This window comes from Nerophis lumbriciformis, linkage group LG28 (assembly GCF_033978685.3).
Source record: "Nerophis lumbriciformis linkage group LG28, RoL_Nlum_v2.1, whole genome shotgun sequence".
Classification (NCBI taxonomy): Eukaryota; Metazoa; Chordata; class Actinopteri; order Syngnathiformes; family Syngnathidae; genus Nerophis; species Nerophis lumbriciformis.
Genome location: NC_084575.2, coordinates 36132195 through 36155113, shown reverse-complemented (window position 1 = coordinate 36155113; position 22919 = coordinate 36132195). Strand labels below are relative to the sequence as shown.

Sequence of the window (22919 nt, the reverse complement as noted above, 5' to 3'; positions counted from 1 at the left end):
CACAGACTTTATGCTGAAAGCTAGTATTTGATTGGAGACACAGACTTTATACTGAAAGCTAGTATTTGATTTGAGACACAGACTTTATGCTGAATGCTAGTATTTGATTGGAGAGACAGACTTTATGCTGAAAGCTAGTATTTGATTTGAGACAGACTTTATGCTGAAAGCTAGTATTTGATTGGAGAGACAGACTTTATGCTGAAAGCTAGTATTTGATTGGAGACACAGACTTTATGCTGAAAGCTAGTATTTGATTGGAGAGACAGACTTTATGCTGAAAGCTAGTATTTGATTTGAGACACAGACTTTATGATGAAAGCTAGTATTTGATTGGAGACACAGACTTTATGCTGAAAGCTAGTATTTGATTGGAGAGACAGACTTTATGCTGAAAGCTAGTATTTGATTGGAGAGACAGACTTTATGCTGAAAGCTAGTATTTGATTGGAGACGGACTTTATGCTGAAAGCTAGTATTTGATTTGGACACAGACTTTATGCTGAAAGCTAGTATTTTATTTGAGACACAGACTTTATGCTGAAAGCTAGTATTTGATTGGAGACACAGACTTTATGCTGAAAGCTAGTATTTGATTGGAGACAGACTTTATGCTGAAAGCTAGTATTTGATTGGAGAGCCAGACTTTATGCTGAAAGCTAGTGTTTGATTGGAGACACAGATTTTATGCTGAAAGCTAGTATTTGATTGGAGACACAGACTTTATGCTGAAAGCTAGTATTTCATTGGAGACACAGATTTTATGCTGAAAGCTAGTATTTGATTGGAGAGACAGACTTTATGATGAAAGCTAGTATTTGATTGGAGACACAGACTTTATGCTGAAAGCTAGTATTTGATTTGAGACACAGACTTTATGCTGAAAGCTAGTATTTGATTGGAGACACAGACTTTATGCTGAAAGCTAGTATTTGATTGGAGACACAGACTTTATGCTGAAAGCTAGTATTTGATTGGAGACACAGACTTTATGCTGAAAGCTAGTATTTGATTTGAGACACAGACTTTATGCTGAAAGCTAGTATTTGATTTGGACACAGACTTTATGCTGAAAGCTAGTATTTGATTTGAGACGGACTTTATGCTGAAAGCTAGTATTTGATTTGGACACAGACTTTATGCTGAAAGCTAGTATTTTATTTGAGACACAGACTTTATGCTGAAAGCTAGTATTTGATTTGGACATAGACTTTATGCTGAAAGCTAGTATTTTATTTGAGACACAGACTTTATGCTGAAAGCTAGTATTTGATTTGAGACAGACTTTATGCTGAAAGCTAGTATTTGATTGGAGACACAGACTTTATGCTGAAAGCTAGTATTTGATTGGAGACACAGACTTTATGCTGAAAGCTAGTATTTGATTGGAGAGACAGACTTTATGCTGAAAGCTAGTATTTGATTGGAGAGACAGACTTTATGCTGAAAGCTAGTATTTGATTGGAGACACAGACTTTATGCTGAAAGCTAGTATTTGATTGGAGACACAGACTTTATGCTGAAAGTGGGCTGTTGCAGTTTTGTCTGTGTGGCTTTTTCTCACCATCAGCTCTGGTGGAAAGATGACCTCCTGCGTGGGGTCAAGCGGTGCAAAGCCAGCGGTGTTGAACAGCATGGAGGACGGCTGGAGATATTTCAATAGAGTTTGAAACGCTGCACCTTACAATTCAACACAACTGACATCCACCTCTACCTTCTCATCATCTACTTCCTGATTGGCCATGCAGCAGCCATTGTTCTGATCCCTCCTCCCACAGCATCCTCCCTCCTGCAGGAAGTTGAACATGGTGTTCAGATGACAGACATGACGTACAGTAAGTTGATGGTTCCTCACCACAGTAAAAGTCTTATAGGCCTCCAGGATGGGTCGATATCCAGTACAGCGACAAAGGTTTCCTTAGAAGAAATAAGCACATTTTGTTGAAGTCATGCACAACTGCCATAAATCCGTCAAGCATCTTTACCTTGGAAGGCCTCCTCCATGTCAGCCATGTGTGGTGTGGGCTTGCATCTGAGCAGCGCGTACATGGACATGACAATACCTGGCGTGCAGAAGCCGCACTGCGAGCCGTGAGCCTTCGCTATTCTCTCCTAAGAAGAAAATGATCATTTCTGTGTCAGATCCCTGTGAGTGGAGGACCTTAGGGAGATTTTCCTTCACTTTTGTCTAAAAGCGCCAAATTTGGCACAGGTGCAGCTCAGAGCATACTTCAATGATTTAGCTAGGGCGCCGCGCCGGTGACCTTTGGGGTCGCCACAGCGGCCAATCAAACATGGTTGCTTCTTGTAATAGCTTTTGTCTCTAACATTTGAAACAGATGAGCTACAAATGTAAACTTGTTGTCAATTAGAAATGTGTTGGAATGCTGATTTTTATTTTTGGGTGTGTCTAGACCCCTAATTTGCATATTTCCAAGTGGCGTTTTGCTATTCTCAAGACATTGGACGTAACTTGGGCATTGTTATGAGTAAAACCTGCTGCAACATGCATGATTCCTTTCTAATGCTTATTTGAAATGAAGGGGGGGGGGGGGGGGGGGGGGGGGGTCGGCTGTGGTTGTGACATTGGTTTCGCTTACAGGGCAACTACTCTTTGGCTACTTGCGGGGGAGGCCACATGGAGGCTGTCTTCTTCTCTACCTTTTTTATTAATTTTTTTTTTACAAAATGCGTTCCTTCTCCCTTTTCTGTCTACACGCTGTGTCTGCTTGTAAGTACTCTGTGTGTGTGCGCTGCCCAACATGCTCCTCTGCTCCTAAAACCAGCAATGTCATGACGTGGCAACAATGGGGGGACTGGTACTTTTTAGAGGCAGTATAGTACTGAATATGAGTCATTAGTATAGCAGTACTATACTAGTACCGGTATACCCTACAACCCTAGTTGCATTATTAGATAATACAGTTTAAGATATACTCAATAGCATCCAACACATGTATTTCTGTCTGTCACAATGAAAAGATTACATTTAGTAAATGCTAAAATGCTTTATTGACTGGTATTATTTCAGGGCTTTCGCGGGCCTTGAGTTTGATACCTGTGATTCAGCGTCTCAGATTTACATAACATTGCATGTTTTTGTAAAGTAGAATGCAAGCAGAGTACTCAGAGAAAAGCCACGCAGACCCTGGGAGAACATGCAAATTTCCCAGCAAGACGCTAAAACTGAACTTCCTCCTTGACATCCTGACTGTGCAGAACCTCATGTGACACTTTTATTCTCTTGCTATGTCACAACTTGCACTTATCAAGCAGTGTCAGCTAAATGTAATTCACTTCATGCTCTGTGTGATCCTATGTTCATCTAATGCACAGGTGTCAAAGTCAAGACCCGGGGGCCACACCTGGCCACATCATTGTGTGTGGCCTGCCAAAGTCTGGGAGAAATGTGTGTTATAAAATACTTCATTTTGTTTGACTAGCAGGAGGCGTGTGGGTGGGATCACTTCTCACCCTGGACACAAACTATTATAAACCTGTGATTCAGCGTCTCAGATTTACATAACATTGCATGTTTTTGTAAAGTAGAATGCAAACAGAGTACGGTACTCAGAGAAAAGCCACACACACCCTGGGAGAACATGCAAACTTCCCAGTGTCGGAGGCAGATATTTTCATATATCCGAATTTAAGTTGTACTTCTTTCATTTCTTAGTCATATTTGAAAACAGCTCGTGTTTTCCATTTCTTCTCTTGATGCTCTGTCAGCAAGTAAACTGTGTGTGTCAACCTTGAGTTCTTTGGAATGTATTATGACTAGGGAGAGGTTGTGCTTGTATTATGGCTAGGGAGAGGGAAGGAAAGAGGGGTTTTTGGCGTTGGGAAGACAGACCATTTTGGGAGGCGCAATAGAATGTTCTAGGGTTAGACTGGTCTCAAAATGTATATTAACAAAGCTTTGAAAATATACAACAAAATACCTATTCTGTCTCTGGTGGTTTTTCAACTCAGCTTTAAGTGTCGGAAAGAACTTGGGAGCGAATTGTGACTTGACAAAAGCTGCACCAAGTGTGTGCATCCAGGTTAGTGTGCTGGACCCTCATAGGCTTTGAGGAGTCCTGGTCCTTGAAGGACAATGCCATTGAATACTCTCAAAGGTTCAGGAACATATACCGTAAGACAGTTGGAAGGTAAGGTGCCATCAAATGTGTGTCCTGGTTGTAAACAATACTTGTGTCAAACCAAGGCAGCCCTTGTCAACAAAAGTGCCTCCTCTTGATCAATCAGGTTGGAATCATGGCATCTAGCTACACTTAATGCTTGCTTGCAATGTACGACTCCCTCCCTCTCTAGTGTTCACTCCACACTGCAAAAAGTGAAATCTAAGTAAGATGAAATATGTCAAATAAGGGTGATATTTGCTTATTTTCTGTCTGATAAGATCATTCTTCTCACTAAGCAGATTTTATGTTAGAGTGTTTTACTTGTTTTAAGTGTTTTGGTCCTAAATGATCTCAGTAAGATATTACAGCTTGTTGCTGAGATGTTATGACCTATATTGAGTAAAACATGCTTGAAACTAGAATATCAAGTGTTGCAAAGCTGTGTCATCAACACTCACAAGTAGAAAACTACTTTTTTAAAGTCATCATTTCTTATTTCAAGCATGAAAAAAAAATTGTGTCTCATAATTAAAACAGATGACAGCCAAATGGACTTTGCTGTTTTATTTCCAATGAAACAATAGAAAATAGGTACTCATATAGTAGTACAGTTGGCACAGTACAGTAAACTGACAGTTCATATTTAAACATTTAACATGTGACATTTCAGACCATTTTGAACAGAAATAGTTCATGCACATTCAGATAAATTCCTCAAAATTACAATAAAAATGTTTTGGGCCGGGCTGTATATATGCGCACTAATTGACTGAAAGAGCACGCACTTGGCGTGATGATGTCATGTTATCCATGGAAAAATGCGTTTTTAGAGAATATGATTTGCCTGAGCGGCTAGGAGACCCCGAGAGTAACAAGCGCTTGCCTTGTTGCCTTTCCATTAAGAACAATACATTAGTTTTTAGTATAAGTTTGCTGGTTTCAAGAAATGTAATATCATTATGTCAAGATAATGGCACTAGCATTTACTTCATTTAAGAATATTTTTCAACATATTCAGCAAAAAGGTCTCTTTTTTTTCTACCAAGAAAAGTGCACTTGTTATTAGTGAGAATATACTTATTTTAAGCTATTTTTGGGTTCATTGAGGTTAGCTAATTGTACTTGTTTTGGAAAGTCTTGACAAGACAAATTTTCTTGTTCTATTGGCAGATCATTTTGCTTAGTTCAAATAAAATACCCCTCATTTTTGTATGTTTTTTTCTTGTTTTTGAACACTGACTTTTTTGCAGCGCAGTCAGGCAGAAAAGAGAGGAGATGTGTCTTGAATCTTGTTGTGTGAGCTTCATTATAACAACAGACATGCCCACCTTCATTCATAAGGGTTCTATAGAGCTGCCTTCAATTTGAAATTGTGAAGGAGCAATCTGAATCCTCAATTAGGGCAACAATTTGCGCTATAGTCAGAACAGTGGTTCTTAACCTGGGTTGGATGGAACCCTAGGGGTTCGGTGAGTCGGCCTCAGGGGGTCGGCGGAGGTCAAAACACACCCGACTCATCGTGTAAATACAAACTTCTCCCTATCGGTGTAGTACGGATACGGCAACAGCTGACAGGTTTGCAGGTGTGTAATTTGTTGTGAGTTTATGCACTGTGTTGGTTTTGTTCTTTGAACAAGGTGATGTTCATGCACGCTTCATTTTGTGCACCAGTAAAAAAAAACATGGTAACACTTTAGTATGGGGAACATATTCACCATTAATTAGTTGCTTATTAACATGCAAATTAGTAACATATTGTCTCTTAACTAGTCATTATTAAGTACTTATTCATGCCTTATTCGGCATGGTCTTATTATAACCCTAATCCTGGCCATAACTCTCTGACCCTAACCCTAACCAAATAACTCTAAATTAAGTCTTTGTTACTTAGAATATATTCCCCATACTAAAGTGTTACCAAAAACATATAACTTTGTCTTGAATTTAAAAAAAAAGGAGGGTTGGGTGAATGCGCATATGAAACTGGTGGGGTTTGGTACCTCCAACAAGGTTAAGAACCACTGAGTCAGAAGGTCAAAGGTTTCCCTGGATTCACTAGTAGATGCTTCTTCTTCTGATATGCTGGAAGATGTTTTATGTTGTGCAACTTGTGCTGCATATCTCAAGTTCAGATGACATTTGTTATGATAGTACACATCTGCTGCCTGAGTAAGTCATCTCCCAAGAATCTCATCATACTGACTTTCTCTACAATAGGTTTCCGTTTCTGTTGAAACAGAAACCTAAATTACAGGGGGGAGGGGAGGTAACACTGACTTTCTCTACTTGTACTAATGTTCCAATGAAATATATCTGTAGCTTTACATTATATCTGTGTTGAAATATATGTGCAATACATTTTGGTAGATAATGGCTATGTTGTTAATATGGAAATTAAAGTGCTCTAATAAATAAATGATCATAAATCTGATCATTCCAGTATGTTTCTGATGCTCAAAAAACCTAAAATAGTTTGCCAAAAGTATCAAAAGTTAAGGTACACCTCATTGTTACATAGCCACCATCTAGGAAATATGCTAATTAGGTGTCCAGACACACCCAATCATAAAGATCATTTTTCCATCATCGTCAAAAAACATGAAATGGACACCGAGTTTGGATTTGTAGCTCATCTGGTTCAAATGTAGAGGCAAAAGCGTGTTCAGGTGGCGACCCCGAAGGTCACCGGCGCGGGCGCACTAGCCAAATCATTGAAGTAGGCCCTGAGCTACACCTGTGCCAAATTTGGCGCTTTTAGACAAAAGTGAACGACCACACCCTAAAATCTCCCTAAGGGCCCCCACTATGTAGGAATTGCAAGTTTTAGTTGTTCTTTTCAATTTTATATTTAAATAAGGATGTTGGAATAATTGTTTGTAAGTTATCACAAAAGAAATGTTGTATTATGAATGCTGTCTTTCGAGGCCTAACAAGAGGAAGAAGGCTCGTGAAACGCCACTGTGATTTCAACACGGACAGATGGCAGGATCTGCTCAACTTCCAGAGGAACTCTCTTTGAAGTGTTAAACAAACTCTCTCTGAAGTATTTCACAAACTCTCTTCCAACTATTTGGTAACCGAGGTCAACGCTATTTACAACCCGCTGCCCTCTTGAAGTTGCTGTGGTCAGGAGACGGGAGGGGTTATCCATTGTCCTCCAACACCTGCCCCAGCTGGATCCAGGAAGAGCCCAAGCCCGAGAAATCCTCTTCTTGGTCTTCAATGAGACCGAAAACAATGACTGTTTTACATACTTCCTATTTCTGCTGTGACATGTGTTGGTGCGTGAACATTGAACATCTGAATAAAAGAGGAAACGAAAACCTTCTTCGTCAGAGCGTGGTGCAGGACTGTACAGAGAGTGCAGTGGCCATGTCTCTCCTCAATTGAGTCCAAATTGAATTCTGTCTCTGTTTGATTCCTTGCCTTTTGTCTTGTTTAATAGATGTCCTCAGTGTTTGAACGTGACAAAGGATTTAAATGTTTAACAGACCATACAACTTCTTGGCAGTAAATCTGCCAAAAAAAAAAAGTTCTTCGCAGGTTTCTCGATGTTTACATTTTCACACTATTTAGTTACATTTTATCAAGCGTTTATGGTTCCTTAGTTTTCCACCTTAATTAAATATGTTATTGTTAAGTGTTTAATTAGATTTTAGAATGTAGTTGACTGACTGTTTTCAGTTGCTGTGTTGACATTTCCTTTCCTAGATGAGGGGCTTATATCCAGAGGAAAAACGCAAATCCCATAGGGGTGATGGAAGGATGGGCAGCGCTTGAGAGCTGCAGCCCACCACCATGGCCCCCCCACTCCCTCCCCTCTGTTGCTAGATATCTCCAGATGTATGTTGTAATATGTATATGTGCTTCGCTATGGAGGTTTTTTCCCACTCCAGACTGGGCCCCCTTAGCAGCCCAGTCTAGATTGTATTTTTTGTTGTGTGAATTGTGAATTATAATTATATAGCGCTTTTCTCTAGTGACTCAAAGCGCTTTTACATGGTGAAGCCCAATATCTAAGTTACATTTAAAGCAGTGTGGGTAAAGTGTCTTGCCCAAGGACACGACGGCAGTGACTAGGATGGCGGAAGTGGGGATCGAACCTGGAACCCTCGAGTTGCTGGCACAGCCACTCTACCAACCGAGCTACACCGCTACTACTCATCCTTCCCCAGCGTTGACCTTTTTCCCATCTTTTATGGGGCACCTTGTGGCGACCCATCAGCGTTCCTGTTCTGTAACCCTGTACACTGTTTGTTTGTAACCCTGTACACTGTTTGTTTGTCTCATCTTGAACGGCTTTGTGCTGAAAACAAAGTTTCATTGTACTTGTGCAATGACAATAAAGACCTATCCTATCCTGTTGCGTGTTTTCAGTTGCTGTGTTGACATTTCCTTTCCTAGATGAGGGGCTTATATTCAGAGGAAAGATGCATATTAATATGGTTTTCTCCTCGTCAATATTTTTCATGGGTCATGACAAAATATCAATACTTATCGATACCGACCAATTAAAAAAAATACAGTTTTCAGCCATATCGCTCAGCCCTACTACGTAGTGTAAAAACAACCATGTTCCCCTATCCCTTCACCAAACTCACAAGAGAAGGAAAAGTACCTGCACAGGATGCAGTTGTCGAGCAACACTGCCAATTCCTTCCACTGTGGTCACAGCAGTCAGGTGCAAGGAACAGATGGGGGCCAGGCAGGCGTTGATGGCATAATGACTGAGCACAGCTAAGGACTAATCTGCTTCAAAATATCAACGCTTTTAATCAGTTTGTTGCACATGTCGACACATGACTGCAGGGTAGCAGCACACACACACACACACACACACACACACACACACACACACACACACACACACACACACACACACACACACACACACACACACACACACACACACACACACACACACACACACACACACACACACACACACACACACACACACACAGGCAGGATACAGTAGCTGTTGCGTGTGTGCTTGATATTGAGACAACATTACTGTGCACGCTCCACAACCGCCTTCAGCACAACCCAGCTTGGTTCCCTGGAGGCCCACTGAAAAAACACATATTGATACATAAGATTACACAGAGAAACATTGCTGCTACTACAAACCCCGTTTCCATATGAGTTGGGAAATTGTGTTAGATGCAAATATAAACGGAATACAATGATTTGCAAATCCTTTTCAACCCATATTCAATTGAATGCACTACAAACTCATAAACTTTTTTTTTTTTTTTGCAAATAATAATTAACTTAGAATTTCATGGCTGCAACACGTGCCAAAGTAGTTGGGAAAGGGCATGTTCACCACTGTGTTACATGGCCTTTCCTTTTAACAACACTCAGTAAAGGTTTGGGAACTGAGGAGACACATTTTTGAAGCTTCTCAGGTGGAATTCTTTCCCATTCTTGCTTGATGTACAGCTTAAGTTGTTCAACAGTCCGGGGGTCTCCCTTCTGCTATTTTAGACTTCATAATGCGCCACACATTTTCAATGGGAGGCAGGTCTGGACTACAGGCAGGCCAGTCTAGTACTCGCACTCTTTTACTATGAAGCCACGTTGATGTAACACGTGGCTTGGCATTGTCTTGCTGAAATAAGCAGGGGCGTCCATGGTAACGTTGCTTGGATGGCAACATATGTTGTTCCAAAACCTGTATGTACCTTTCAGCATTAATGGTGCCTTCACAGATGTGTAAGTTACCCATGTCTTGGCCACTAATACACCCCCATACCATCACACATGCTGGCTTTTACACTTTGCGCCTATAACAATCCGGATGGTTCTTTTCCTCTTTGGTCCGGAAGACACGACGTCCACAGTTTCCAAAAACAATTTGAAATGTGGACTCGTCAGACCACAGAACACTTTTCCACTTTGTATCAGTCCATCTTAGATGAGCTCAGGCCCAGCGAAGCCGACGGCGTTTCTGGGTGTTGTTGATAAACGGTTTTCGCCTTGCATAGGAGAGTTTTAACTTGCACTTACAGATGTAGCGACCAACTGTAGTTCCTGACAGTGGATTTCTGAAGTGTTCCTGAGCCCATGTGGTGATATCCTTTACACACTGATGTCGCTTGTTGATGCAGTACAGCCTGAGGGATGGAAGGTCACGGGCTTAGCTGCTTACGTGCAGTGATTTCTCCAGATTCTCTGAACCCTTTGATGATATTACGGAGCGTAGATGGTGAAATCCCTAAATTCCTTGCAATAGCTGCTTGAGAAAGGTTTTTCTTAAACTGTTCAACAATTTGCTCACGCATTTGTTGACAAAGTGGTGACCCTCACCCCATCCTTGTTTGTGAATGACTGAGCATTTCATGGAATCTACTTTTATACCCAATCATGGCACCCACCTGTTCCCAATTAGCCTGCACACCTGTGGGATGTTCCAAATAAGTGTTTGATGAGCATTCCTCAACTTTATCAGTATTTATTGCCACCTTTCCCAACTTCTTTGTCACGTGTTGCTGCCATCAAATTCTAAAGTTAATGATTATTTGCAAAAAAAAAATAAAGTTTATGAGTTTGAACATCAAATATGTTGTCTTTGTAGCATATTCAACTGAATATGGCTTGAAAAGGATTTGCAAATCATTGTATTCCGTTTATATTTACATCTAACACAATTTCCCAACTCATATGGAAACAGGGTTTGTATATAGAATTACACAAAGGATCATTGCTGCTGACTAGGACGGTTTAGTAAAAGCTTTAAAAGAGTCATGAGGCCACCTTGCATCATCACAAGGAGCCACAGGGTTTGTGTGTGTGACCCATGGATTTCTTTGCAATTGTGCCAAGTACAAAAAAAGACACTTCTGCTCTTTTGAAATTGTGACTTCCTGCATATATTTTTTTTCCGCTTGTCCTTACGGTCATGGGTCAGCTGGAACCTACTGGAACTGACTTTGGCCAAGTGACAGAGTAAACAGCACATTTACATTCACACATATGGACCATTGAGATCAGGGCTGTTACACTGAGGGCCACATCGCAGTGATGAGGGCCACTTGTAACCGTATATCATTTATCAATATAAATGTATAGGAATTCACCTCATGATATAATACAATTAATTGCTGTGCATTTGAATATTATATTTGTATTACATACACTGTAAAAAATAGATTTTTCAGTAAAAACAAAAAAACTGGCAGCTGAGTCGCCACAACTTCACCCTAAAATTTACAATCATTTTTACAGCATATTACTGTAAATGGAAAAACGGTACTATAATTTTTTTTTACTGTATAATCCTGGCAACTGAGCTTTTTTTTTTACTGTAAAATCTATTGTCATTTCTATATATATATATATAACTTGCTTTGATATGACTTATTTTTTTCATTTGAAAAAGTTTGAAATTAATGATAGAATTATATTTGTTGCATTTAGTCTTGTCCTGATTTGTAAACATAATATGAATTTTTTTTAAAAACTAAAAGATTTTGTGATGATAAAAAATATTGATGTAATCATAGTAGTATCGACTGGATACGCTCCTGTACTTGGTATCATTACAGTGGATGTCAGGTGTAGATCCACCCATGGTGTTTGTTTACATTGTGATGCTCACCGGTGTGTAGAGAAGCATGTTTAGCTATTCCTCGTCCTCTAGTGATAATGGTACTGTAAGAAACTTACTTTATTTGTCACCATGGATGCCAGGATTAGTGATTTAGAAGTAGCTAAAACACTGTGGAAGGATGTTAGCCAAGTCTTAAAGCACCTCTTCCTGAGGGTGTTTCAGTGTTATAACTTCACCTTTATCTTTACTTTTTAAACCAAAATGCGTCCATTCTCCCTTTTCTGTCTACACACTGTGTCTGCTTGTAAGTACTCTGTGTGTGTGCGCTGCCCAACATGCTCCTCTGCTCCTAAAACCAGCAATGTCATGACGTGGCGACAATGGGGGGACCGGTATATTTTAGAGGCAGTATAGTACTGAATATGAGTCATTAGTATAGCAGTACTATACTAATACTGATATACTGTTGCATTATTAGATAATACAGTTTAAGATATACTCAATAGCATCCAATACATGTATTTCTGTCTGTCACAATGAAAAGATTACATTTAGTAAATGCTAAAATGCTTTATTGACTGGTATTATTTCAGGGCTTTCGCGGGCCAAACCTTGAGTTTGATACCTGTGATTCAGCGTCTCAGATTTACATAACATTGCATGTTTTTGTAAAGTAGAATGCAAGCAGAGTACTCAGAGAAAAGCCACGCAGACCCTGGGAGAACATGCAAATTTCCCAGCAAGATGCTAAAACTGAACTTCCTCCTTGACATCCTGACTGTGCAGAACCTCATGTGACACTTTTATTCTCTTGCTATGTCACAACTTGCACTTATCAAGCAGTGTCAGCTAAATGTACTTCACTTCATGCTCTGTGTGATCCTATGTCCATCTAATGCAAAGGTGTCAAAGTCAAGACCCGGGGGCCACACCTGGCCACACCATTGTGTGAGGCCTGCCAAAGTCTGGGAGAAATGTGTGTTATAAAATACTTCATTTTGTTTTACTAGCAGGAGGCGTGTGGGTGGGATCACAGCTGACTCTTCTCACCCTGGACACAAACTATTCTCCCCTCAGGCAGGAGACTACGCTCCATCCAGACCCACACCTCTCGCCAACTGAACACTTTTTCCCCCTCGGCCATCAGACACATGAACAATAACAAGATCTGATAGCTCAGTTACAGCTCTTTTTATGACCTATTCTGTGTTATGTCTTTTATGTTGCACCAACTAGTTTGTGAACCCGTTATCAAACAATGGCAATAAAAACTCTTCTGATTAAATGCAAATCATTGTTTCAATTTTGACAGAGAAAAAAAGCATATCTTCTATACGTTATTATCTAATCATGCCATATATGACATTATTATATAGTGTATTACAAGAATATGTTAGTAAAGATAAGATGAAACAATGTAATAATGGAGTGCACAGGCAATGGTGTAATAATGAGGTGATTACTGCTACACATTCATATCAATGCAGTCAAATTATATATATATATATATATTTTAAATCAGATCATTTAGAATTTTGATTAATCACAGGTTGTTACCCGCATGCATACATTCAATTAATTCTAAAGAAGCAGCCCTCTGAAGGCAGCCATTACTACCATGTGGCCCTCAATGAAAACAAGTTTGAAATGTTACGTTGTGTGTGGCTTACCTTTTGTCCTCAGGTAGGTGAGTAATGTCATGTCAGGATCTGGGTTTATCTCCACCACCTGAAAAACATAATCAAGTCATTTATGCTGCATGGTGATGGCATATCAATCAATTACAGGAATAACATGTTTAATTACATAATTATGTACATAAAGTATAACATATACAGGACAGGCCAAAAGTTGTCTTTATTTTCATGACTATTTACATTGGAGATTGTCACATGCACAACTGTAAAGTGAAAACCATTTCAGGTGGCTACCTCTCGAAGCTCATGGAGAGAATGCCAAGAGTGTGCAAAGCAGTAATCAGAGCAAAGGGTGGCTATTTTGAAGAAACTAGAATATAAAACATGTTATTTCACCTTTTTGTGTTAAGTACATAACTCCACGTGTTCATAGTTTTGATGTGACAATCTACAAACCCCGTTTCCATATGAGTTGGGAAATTGTGTTAGATGTAAATATAAACGGAATACAATGATTTGCAAATCCTTTTCAAGCCATATTCAGTTGAATATGCTACAAAGACAACATATTTGATGTTCAAACTCATAAACGTTTGTTTTTTTTTGCAAATAATCATTAACTTTAGAATTTGATGGCAGCAACACGTGACAAAATAGTTGGGAAAGGTGGCAATAAATACTGATAAAGTTGAGGAATGCTCATCAAACTCTTATTTGGAACATCCCACAGGTGTGCAGGCTAATTGGGAACAGGTGGGTGCCATGATTGGGTATAAAAGTAGATTCCATGAAATGCTCAGTCTTTCACAAGAAAGGATGGGGCAAGGTACACCCCTTTGTCCACAACTGCATGAGCAACATGTTGAACAGTTTAAGAACAACGTTTCTCAAAGTGCAATTGCAAGAAATTGAGGGATTTCAACATCTACGGTCCATAATATCATCAAAAGGTTCAGAGAATGTGGAGAAATCACTCCACGTAAGCGGCATGGCTGGAAACCAACATTGAATGACCGTGACCTTTCATCCCTCAGACGGCACTGTATCAAAAAGCGACATCAATCTCTAAAGGATATCACCACATGGGCTCAGGAACACTTCAGAAAACCACTGTCACTAAATACAGTTGGTCGCTACATCTGTAAGTGCAAGTTAAAGCTCTACTATGCAAAGCGAAAGCCATTTATCAACAACACCCAGAAACGCCGCCGGCTTCTCTGGGCCCGAGATCATCTAAGATGGACTCATGCAAAGTGGAAAAGTGTTCTGTGGTCTGACGAGTCCACATTTCAAATTGTTTTTGGAAATATTCGACATCGTGTCATCCGGACCAAAGGGGAAGCGAATCATCCAGACTGTTATCGACGCAAAGCATGTGTGATGGTATGGGGGTGCATTAGTGCCCAAGGCATGGGTAACTTACACATCTGTGAAGGCACCATTAATGCTGAAAGGTACATACAGCTTTTGGAACAACATATGCTGCCATCTAAGCGCCGTCTTTTTCATGGACGCCCCTGCTTATTTCAGCAAGACAATGCCAAGCCACATTCAGCACGTGTTACAACAGTGTGGCTTCGTAAAAAAAGAGTGCGGGTATTTTCCTGGACTGCCTGCAGTCCAGACCTGTCTCCCATCGAAAATGTGTGGCGCATTATGAAGCGTAAAAAACGACAGCGGAGACCCCGGACTGTTGAACGACTGAAGCTCTACGTAAAACAAGAATGGGAAAGAATTCCACTTTCAAAGCTTCAACAATTAGTTTCCTCAGTTCCCAATCGTTTATTGAGTGTTATTAAAAGGAAAGGCCATGTAACACAGTGGTGAACATGCCCTTTCCCAACTACTTTGGCACGTGTTGCAGCCATGAAATTCTAAGTTAATTATTATTTGCAAAAAAAAATAAAGTTCATGAGTTTGAACATCAAATATGTTGTCTTTGTAGCATATTCAACTGAATAAGGGTTGAAAGGGATTTGCAAATCATTGTATTCCGTTTATATTTACATCTAACACAATTTCCCAACTCATATGGAAACGGGGTTTGTACAAGGTAAATAGTCATGAAAATAAACATTGAATGAGGAGAGGGTGTGAAGCCAAAGGTTTGTCCTGTACTGTACATAAAGTAGATATATTTGCCAAGTTAGTCAAGTACAGCTGCAAGCCTGAGTCTTCCTCACTATGCCAGTATCAAAACATCATCACTGCGTACACTTGACTGTATTTCTAATGATCACATTGATAGTATTTCATGTTGATGAGCTATTAAATATGATGAAGGTAAATTAGTAGGCTTACCTTCTTCCCGTTAACAAAGAAAATGAGCTCATCATCCCAAGTGTGGCTGTCCTCCATGTTTCTGTCCACTTCCCTCACTCCGAGAGACTTCTCTTTACTCTCAAGTCTAATTCCAGTTGCCAGAATTGCAAAGGGGTGTGTGATGTTTTCTCCGCTTCTCCAAGCCCAAAACACCCACCAGTGACGCAGTTACTAAACCACCAAAAACAAGCGCTCGATCTATAGAATCACATATGAACTTTGAATGCTGACACAGCAAGTTCACTGCAGTGTGTAATTATTCACAGCCTGGCAGGTGTCTCGGGGCAAAGAGCAACAAATATACATGATGTCCATCTATTTGACCCATTTGTAAGGAAGGCAAGTCAAAAGAACAATTTGGTGAAGGATGAACATCCTGCTGACATTTCACACATTGCTTGAAACAAGATGGAAATAATGGTTTTCCATAGACATTCCACACATGATTCTTACGTGCGTCTTTCACACATGAACAGACCTTCTGCTGATAAGACATGGCTGACACTTCCTGCTTTACTGCAGCAATTGTGAACAAAGACTTCAAAGACCGCTTTTATGACCTTAGACTTGTTTGTCAAGGTTTCAATTGTTTATAAGCCTTTATCAAATATGGTTATGTCCGTACTGCAGCATTTACTTGATTATAGCTCAGCCTCTTCTAAATGTAAGGTGGAGCCTGAAACCAGGTCACAGGTCTTGTAATAATCATGTCGTTTGGCTTTTTGTCAGAAATCACAGGTGTCAAACTCAGATCTGGCCCACAAACACCTGGAAATGACATAAAGTACTTCATATTTTCTCACTAAATGTGATTGGGTTTTTTTGACAGAAAAAATATATGTACTGCTTTAAATGTCATACCTTTTAAACTTCAATTGTATCCAATATTGCGAAATATATTACAGTATAGTATCATACTTCCCAAACATGTTTTTGTCTAAATAAAAATACTTAACTTTACAGCAAACTAACCATCAAATGAATAAAAATGACAATACATTTTACATTATTTACAACATACCACTGTAAATTGAAAAAAACTACTACTGTTTTTTGAGTCAAAATTCTGTTGACTGAGCTGCCAGTTTTTGAGCGTAAAATCTAGGCTTGTTGTTTTTAACGTGTATTACTGTAAATGGAAAGACGCTACATTTGCTTTTACGGTAGAACAACTGGCAGCTAAGTTGCCAGAATAAGAAAATAACTTGTTCTCCATGAACAATATCACGTTGTAAAAATCAATGTACATTTAACACAAAAACTCAGCCCTTTGAAACATTTGTGATCAAGGGCTATGTACGGTACAGGCGGAAGGTTTGGACACACCTTTTCCTCATTCAATGTGTTTTCTTTATTTTCATGACTATTTACATTGTAGATTGTCACATCAAAACTATGAATGAACACGTGGAGTTATGTACTTAACAAAAAAAGATGAAATAACTGAAAACATGTAGTAATAGTTTCTTCAAAATAGCCACCCTTTGCTCTGATTACTGCTTTGCACACTCTTGGCATTCTCTCCATGAGCTTCAAGCACAACTGTAAAGTGACTACAGGTGACTCCAGTTTCCACACATTTATTTTTCATTAGTTTTGCTGTGCATTTTGTTTTCAAAGCATTTTTTTAGGTTTTCCGTCTTGACGCTTCGATGTTTTTCCTCGGTTGCCTTTTACAAACTTTCCAGATTTTAGACAGAGCTGACTGTGAACAATCAACATATTTTGCAACATTGTGTGAAGCTTTACCTTCTTGAAGAAGTTTGATAATCCTCTCCTTGGTGTCAATTGGCATCTCTCGTGTTGGAGCCATGATCATACTTGCCAACCTTGAGACCTCCGATTTCGGGAGGTGGAGGGTGGGGGGTGAGGGCGGGTGGCGTGGTCGGGCGGGGGGCGTGGTTAAGATATATATATATTTTTATTTTTTTATTTTTTTTTGTGCCCTGTCCAGCTTCTCAGGCAAATCATATAGTAGATGTAGATGCCCATGTCGGCTGTTCAGATTTACTTTACAAAAGAGAAGTGTAGGATACTTCTCTTGTTGCCTTATTTGTATTTGACTTTATTAAATGTATTTATATTATCATTTAGTGCAGTCGGGCCGGAGCAGGAGGGGATAGAAAGAGAAAAAAAAGAAGACAGAGGGGGAAATTGTGGGGACAAGAGGGGGATTAGACAGAGAGACAAAAACAACAACAGCAAACAACAACAACAACAACAACAATAGAGCAACATCAGCAAATATGACATGTACAAATATGATGGTAAAAGTAATAGCAAATAAGCAGTTAGCGAAAAATAAAAAATAATACAGAAATGACAATGAGCATTATTACACTACAAATAGATCAATACAAATACCAATAGAAATAGCGCTATTGATAATGAACAATACCAATAATTTACCTTTATTATCAACAATACAGTTGTTTAAATGCAACAATACATATACGTAATGATAACTTGAGATACGAAAGAATGCAGAAAAATGGAGGGGGAGAAAGAGAAGCAACCTACATTAACCTTGTAGATTGTTATAGTAACAATAGGTTAAGCTTTGTCAGTGTGCCATGTGTTACACTCAGTTTACCCTAGGGCAACAACGTTAATATATGTTTGATGAAACGTGATTATGTGCATGAGTGTAAGTATGCATATGTACTTGTATATGTACAGAATGTGTATATGTGTTTGTACAATGAATGTATGTATACAGAATGTGTATATGTGTTTGTACAGTGAATGTATATGTACAGAGTGTGTATATGTGTTTGTACAGTAAGTGTATATGTACAGTATGTGTATGTTTGTATATTGAATGTGCGTGTGGATGTACGAACTTTAGGTATGTAAATATGTACTGTATTTGTGTATGTATGTGGGAGCGTAGGTACCTATGTACGTATGTGAGCATATGTGAATTTGTATGTACAATATATTTTATATATATATATATATATATATATATATATATATATATATATATATATATATATATATATATATATATATAAGAAATACTTGACTTTCAGTGAATTCTAGCTACCGGTATATATATATATATAAATAAATAAATAAAATAAATACTTGAATTTCAGTGTTCATTTACAAACTACAACTCACAAACACTTTAGAGTTAGGCTCCACCATCAGAATGTGTACTTAAACTTATAAAGATCACATGGATATTATTCAGTGAGTTGATTCACCAAAACTAACCTGTTATACAGGAGGAAAAAGCACACAGGACGTTTCAATTGTTCACAGACTGGTCGCGCTCATCAGAATGACAAGACACTTCCGGTCTGCAGGTGATAGCATTCAATTGGGAAGAAACGCCCTACTGCCCCCTACTGACCAATGTGAATACTGATAAATGTGTAATGACAGCTCCAAAAACGAATTCAAACCACAAAATAAAATAAATAAATCAACACAAAAACGTGACACATTATGGGTGGGTCACATATGCATGTACAGTAGATGGCAGTATTGTCCTGTTTAAAAGTGTCACAACATTGCTGTTTACGGCAGACGAACTGCTTTACGGTAGACACTGTTGTTGTGTGTTGTCAACACGTCACTCAGGTCCGCCTGAATTTCGGGAGTTTTTCGGGAGAAAATTTGTCCCGGGAGGTTTTCGGGAGAGGCGCTGAATTTCGGGAGTCTCCCGGAAAATCCGTGAGGGTTGGCAAGTATGGCCATGATTCACATCATGCAACAGCTCTCCAAAGTCTGGACACTCCGTTTTAACTGCAGACTAATGTATGGATTTCATCTGATGCAGGTGTTGCTTCTGGAAACTAACATTTCCCAGGGTGATTCCAATAGTCATTGCATATTCTTTTCACTCTGCTTGATCTAAAAAACTGTTACTGACTACCACAATTTATATTCCTGATTTCCTTTAGTGTTTCTTAAAGCCAGAAAGTTGCCATTTGAAATGACAATTGTTTTATAGATTTGTGTCTTCTCTGGGGTTTCAATGTACAGTTAGGGCTAGGGTTTCCCACTCGGGTTTCAATGTATGTAAAGTACAGTGGGATAATTAACATTTTTAATCAGCCTCTTAAATTAGGATCTTTCATTCTGATTCCATGTTATTATTCATTTGCATTATTAACTTTTTTTTTTTTAATAATTTGTAATATTACTAATTCAACTCACCTGAGATTTTAAATGTGATGAATTTGTTCAGAGATCAAGCATCATAACCAATGTTCCCTCTAATTTTTAATGCATACTTGCCAACCCTCCCGGATTTTCCGGGAGACTCCCGAAATTCAGCGCCTCCCCCGAAAACCTCCCAGGACAAATTTTCTCCCGAAAAACTCCCGAAATTCAGGCGGACTTGAGTGACGTGTTGACAACACACAACAACAGTGTCTACCGTAAAGCAGTTTGTTTGCCGTAAACAGCAATGTTGTGACACTTTTAAACAGGACAATACTGCCATCTACTGTACATGCATATGTGACCCACCCATAATGTGTCACGTTTTTGTGTTGATTTATTTATTTTATTTTGTGGTTTGAATTCGTTTTTGGAGCTGTCATTACACATTTATCAGTATTCACATTGGTCAGTAGGGGGCAGTAGGGCGTTTCTTCCCAATTGAATGCTATCACCTGCAGACCGGAAGTGTCTTGTCATTCTGATGAGCGCGACCAGTCTGTGAACAATTGAAACGTCCTGTGTGCTTTTTCCTCCTGTATAACAGGTTAGTTTTGGTGAATCAACTCACTGAATAATATCCATGTGATCTTTATAAGTTTAAGTACACATTCTGATAGTGGAGCCTAACTCTAAAGTGTTTGTGAGTTGTAGTTTGTAAATGAACACTGAAGTTCAAGTATTTATATATATATATATATATATATATCCATCCATCTTCTTCCGCTTATCCGAGGTCGGGTCGCGGGGGCAGCAGCTTAAGCAGGGAAGCCCAGACTTCCCTCTCCCCAGCCACTTCGTCCAGCTCCTCCCGGGGGATCCCGAGGCGTTCCCAGGCCAGCCGGGAGAGATAGTCTTCCCAGCGTGTCCTGGGTCTTCCCCGTGGCCTCCTACCGGTCGGACGTGCCCGAAACACCTTCCTAGGGAGGCGTTCGGGTGGCATCCTGACCAGATGCCCGAACCACCTCATCTGGCTCCTCTCGATGTGGAGGAGCAGCGGCTTTACTTTGAGCTCCCCCCGAATGACAGAGCTTCTCACCCTATCTCTAAGGGAGAGCCCCGCCACTCGGCGGAGGAAACTATATATATATATATATATATATATATAGCTAGAATTCACTGAAAGTCAAGTATTTCTTATATATATATATCTTAACCACGCCCCCAACCACGTCCCACCCCCGCCCCCACCTCCCGAAATCGGAGGTCTCAAGGTTGGCAAGTACCGGTATGTTTTAATGTGTGTGAGCAAACGCACAAACTCCCTGAGCATTCAGTGGAGCACATGTGAGCAACATCAGACGTGCACACTGTGGCCACACCAGCGTCACACCTGACATCATAACAATTTCAATGTTTTATTATAATAATTTTCTGATATAAGTGAGTTTGCCCTCTTACAATGACAATAACAAAAAAACATGTTTTTCATGAGCTATGTGCTAGTATTGTATGTCTGGCAGTGGGTCCTGCCTTTAAAATAAATGTTACCCCTTTCAGAGATTACATTTAGTTCCTGTAACTTTCTGTCTGTAAAATACATCTTTTTATTAGCATTTATGAAATCTAGTCACAATATTTCATGAATAATATCCTTAGATTAACATTCTTAATAAATGGCAGTAAAATAAGCACACATCTGATTGTGGAGTCAGAGTGTTACAACCTGGCATTTACACATTGTGTGGCGTTGGGGTTGGCCGACTTTTTGTGTGGCCATAAACGCAACACTGGCTAAGTGCCATGAGTGCGTGTGTCGGTGCAGGTGAGACTGAGCGAGCGGCTTCTGTTGAAACGACGGATGACAACGTTGGTTTAAGCCTGGTTTGTATGGCAGAAAATTACCAGTTTTTATAGATAAAAGGTTTTTTTACTCAAGTTTTTGGTGTGGTTACAAACAGTTTTGCTCAAAAAAGTGATTGGTGGAATTTCTGTCCGTAAACTGTGTTAACAAAGATTGTTTTATTCATTGGGGCCACTCTTGTTGTCACCTGTCACTCACAGAGTTGCATTGCAAAATCATACAGAAAAAAATTGTAATGTGTTTATTTTGTTTAAAGTTCAGATGGGATTTTTGATTTTCTGCGCGGCATTAATTTGCTGTGCGCAGAGGACGCGTGAGCAGTGCGCAGGCGCGCACCTTAGAGGGAACGTTGATCATAACCCACTAAACTATCCAGCCTCCAAGTTTTGAGCGCCAGTTAGTGCTTGCCATTAGGTTTCAATGTGCAGTTGGGGTTAACATTTCTTTACCCAAATCAACTGGAAACATCCCTGGCCAACTGGACCAAAAGGACAACTGTCCATGGAGTAAGTCACTGTACTATTGATCATGATACAAGCAGTGCCAGCACTTCACCGTACACTACAGCATGCGCAGCGGTGTGTAGGGACCAGGTCATATTGTCAGTTATCTGCACCCCCAGAAACAGAAACTTGGTACTGCTTACCATCTCCACTGCTGTGCCGTTGATGAAGAGTGGAGCGTGGCTGGACTGGTGCCTCCTGAAGTCAACGATGATCTCCTTGGTCTTGTCGACGTTCAGGACCAGATTGTTGGTTCTGCACCAGTCAACCAGATGTTTCACCTCCTCCCTGTAGTCCATGTCGTTGTTGTCACGGATGTACTGTCGTGTACTTCACAATGTGGTTAGTAGTGGACCTGGCGCAGCAGTCATGGGTCATCAACGTGGACTCAGGACGCAGCCCTGGGGGGAGCCGGTGCTCAGGGAGATGGCACTGGAGGTGTTGTTGCCCACTCTCACAGACTGGGGTCTGTCTGAGGAAGTCAAGCAGCCAGTTGCAAAGGGGGGTACTGAATCCAAGGTTTGCTCACCAAGTGCTGCGGGATGATGGTGTTGAACGCCGAGCTGAAGTCCAGAAACAACATCCGCACGTGTGTGTCCTTTCCTTCCAGATGTTCTAAGCTCAGGTGGAGTGCAAAGGAGATGGCGTCCTCTGTGAAGCAAACTGGTATGGGTCGAATGTGGGGGGAAGTCTGGAGACAATATGTTCTTTTACCAGCCTCTCGAAGCACTTTATTATGATGGGGGTAAGTGCCCCAGGATGATAATCATTGAGGGAGGAGATTGTGGGTTTTTTAGG

General features: G+C 40.0%; 1 protein-coding gene across 1 annotated transcript in view; it reads right to left on the bottom strand.

Moving 5' to 3' along the window:
• The window catches only part of xdh (xanthine dehydrogenase), a 50011-nt gene extending 34245 nt beyond the window's left edge, over positions 1-15766 (bottom strand). Inside the window, exons 1-8 of the mRNA XM_061924167.2 lie at positions 15618-15766; positions 13350-13407; positions 9098-9194; positions 8743-8851; positions 1986-2112; positions 1856-1917; positions 1715-1789; positions 1565-1645 (exon numbers count right to left, since the gene is read on the bottom strand). Coding sequence (XP_061780151.1) covers positions 1565-1645; positions 1715-1789; positions 1856-1917; positions 1986-2112; positions 8743-8851; positions 9098-9194; positions 13350-13407; positions 15618-15674 — 666 coding nt within the window. The 5' untranslated portion in view covers positions 15675-15766. The remainder of the gene's footprint in view (positions 1-1564; positions 1646-1714; positions 1790-1855; positions 1918-1985; positions 2113-8742; positions 8852-9097; positions 9195-13349; positions 13408-15617) is intronic.
• Positions 15767-22919: the final 7153 nt, after the last annotated feature.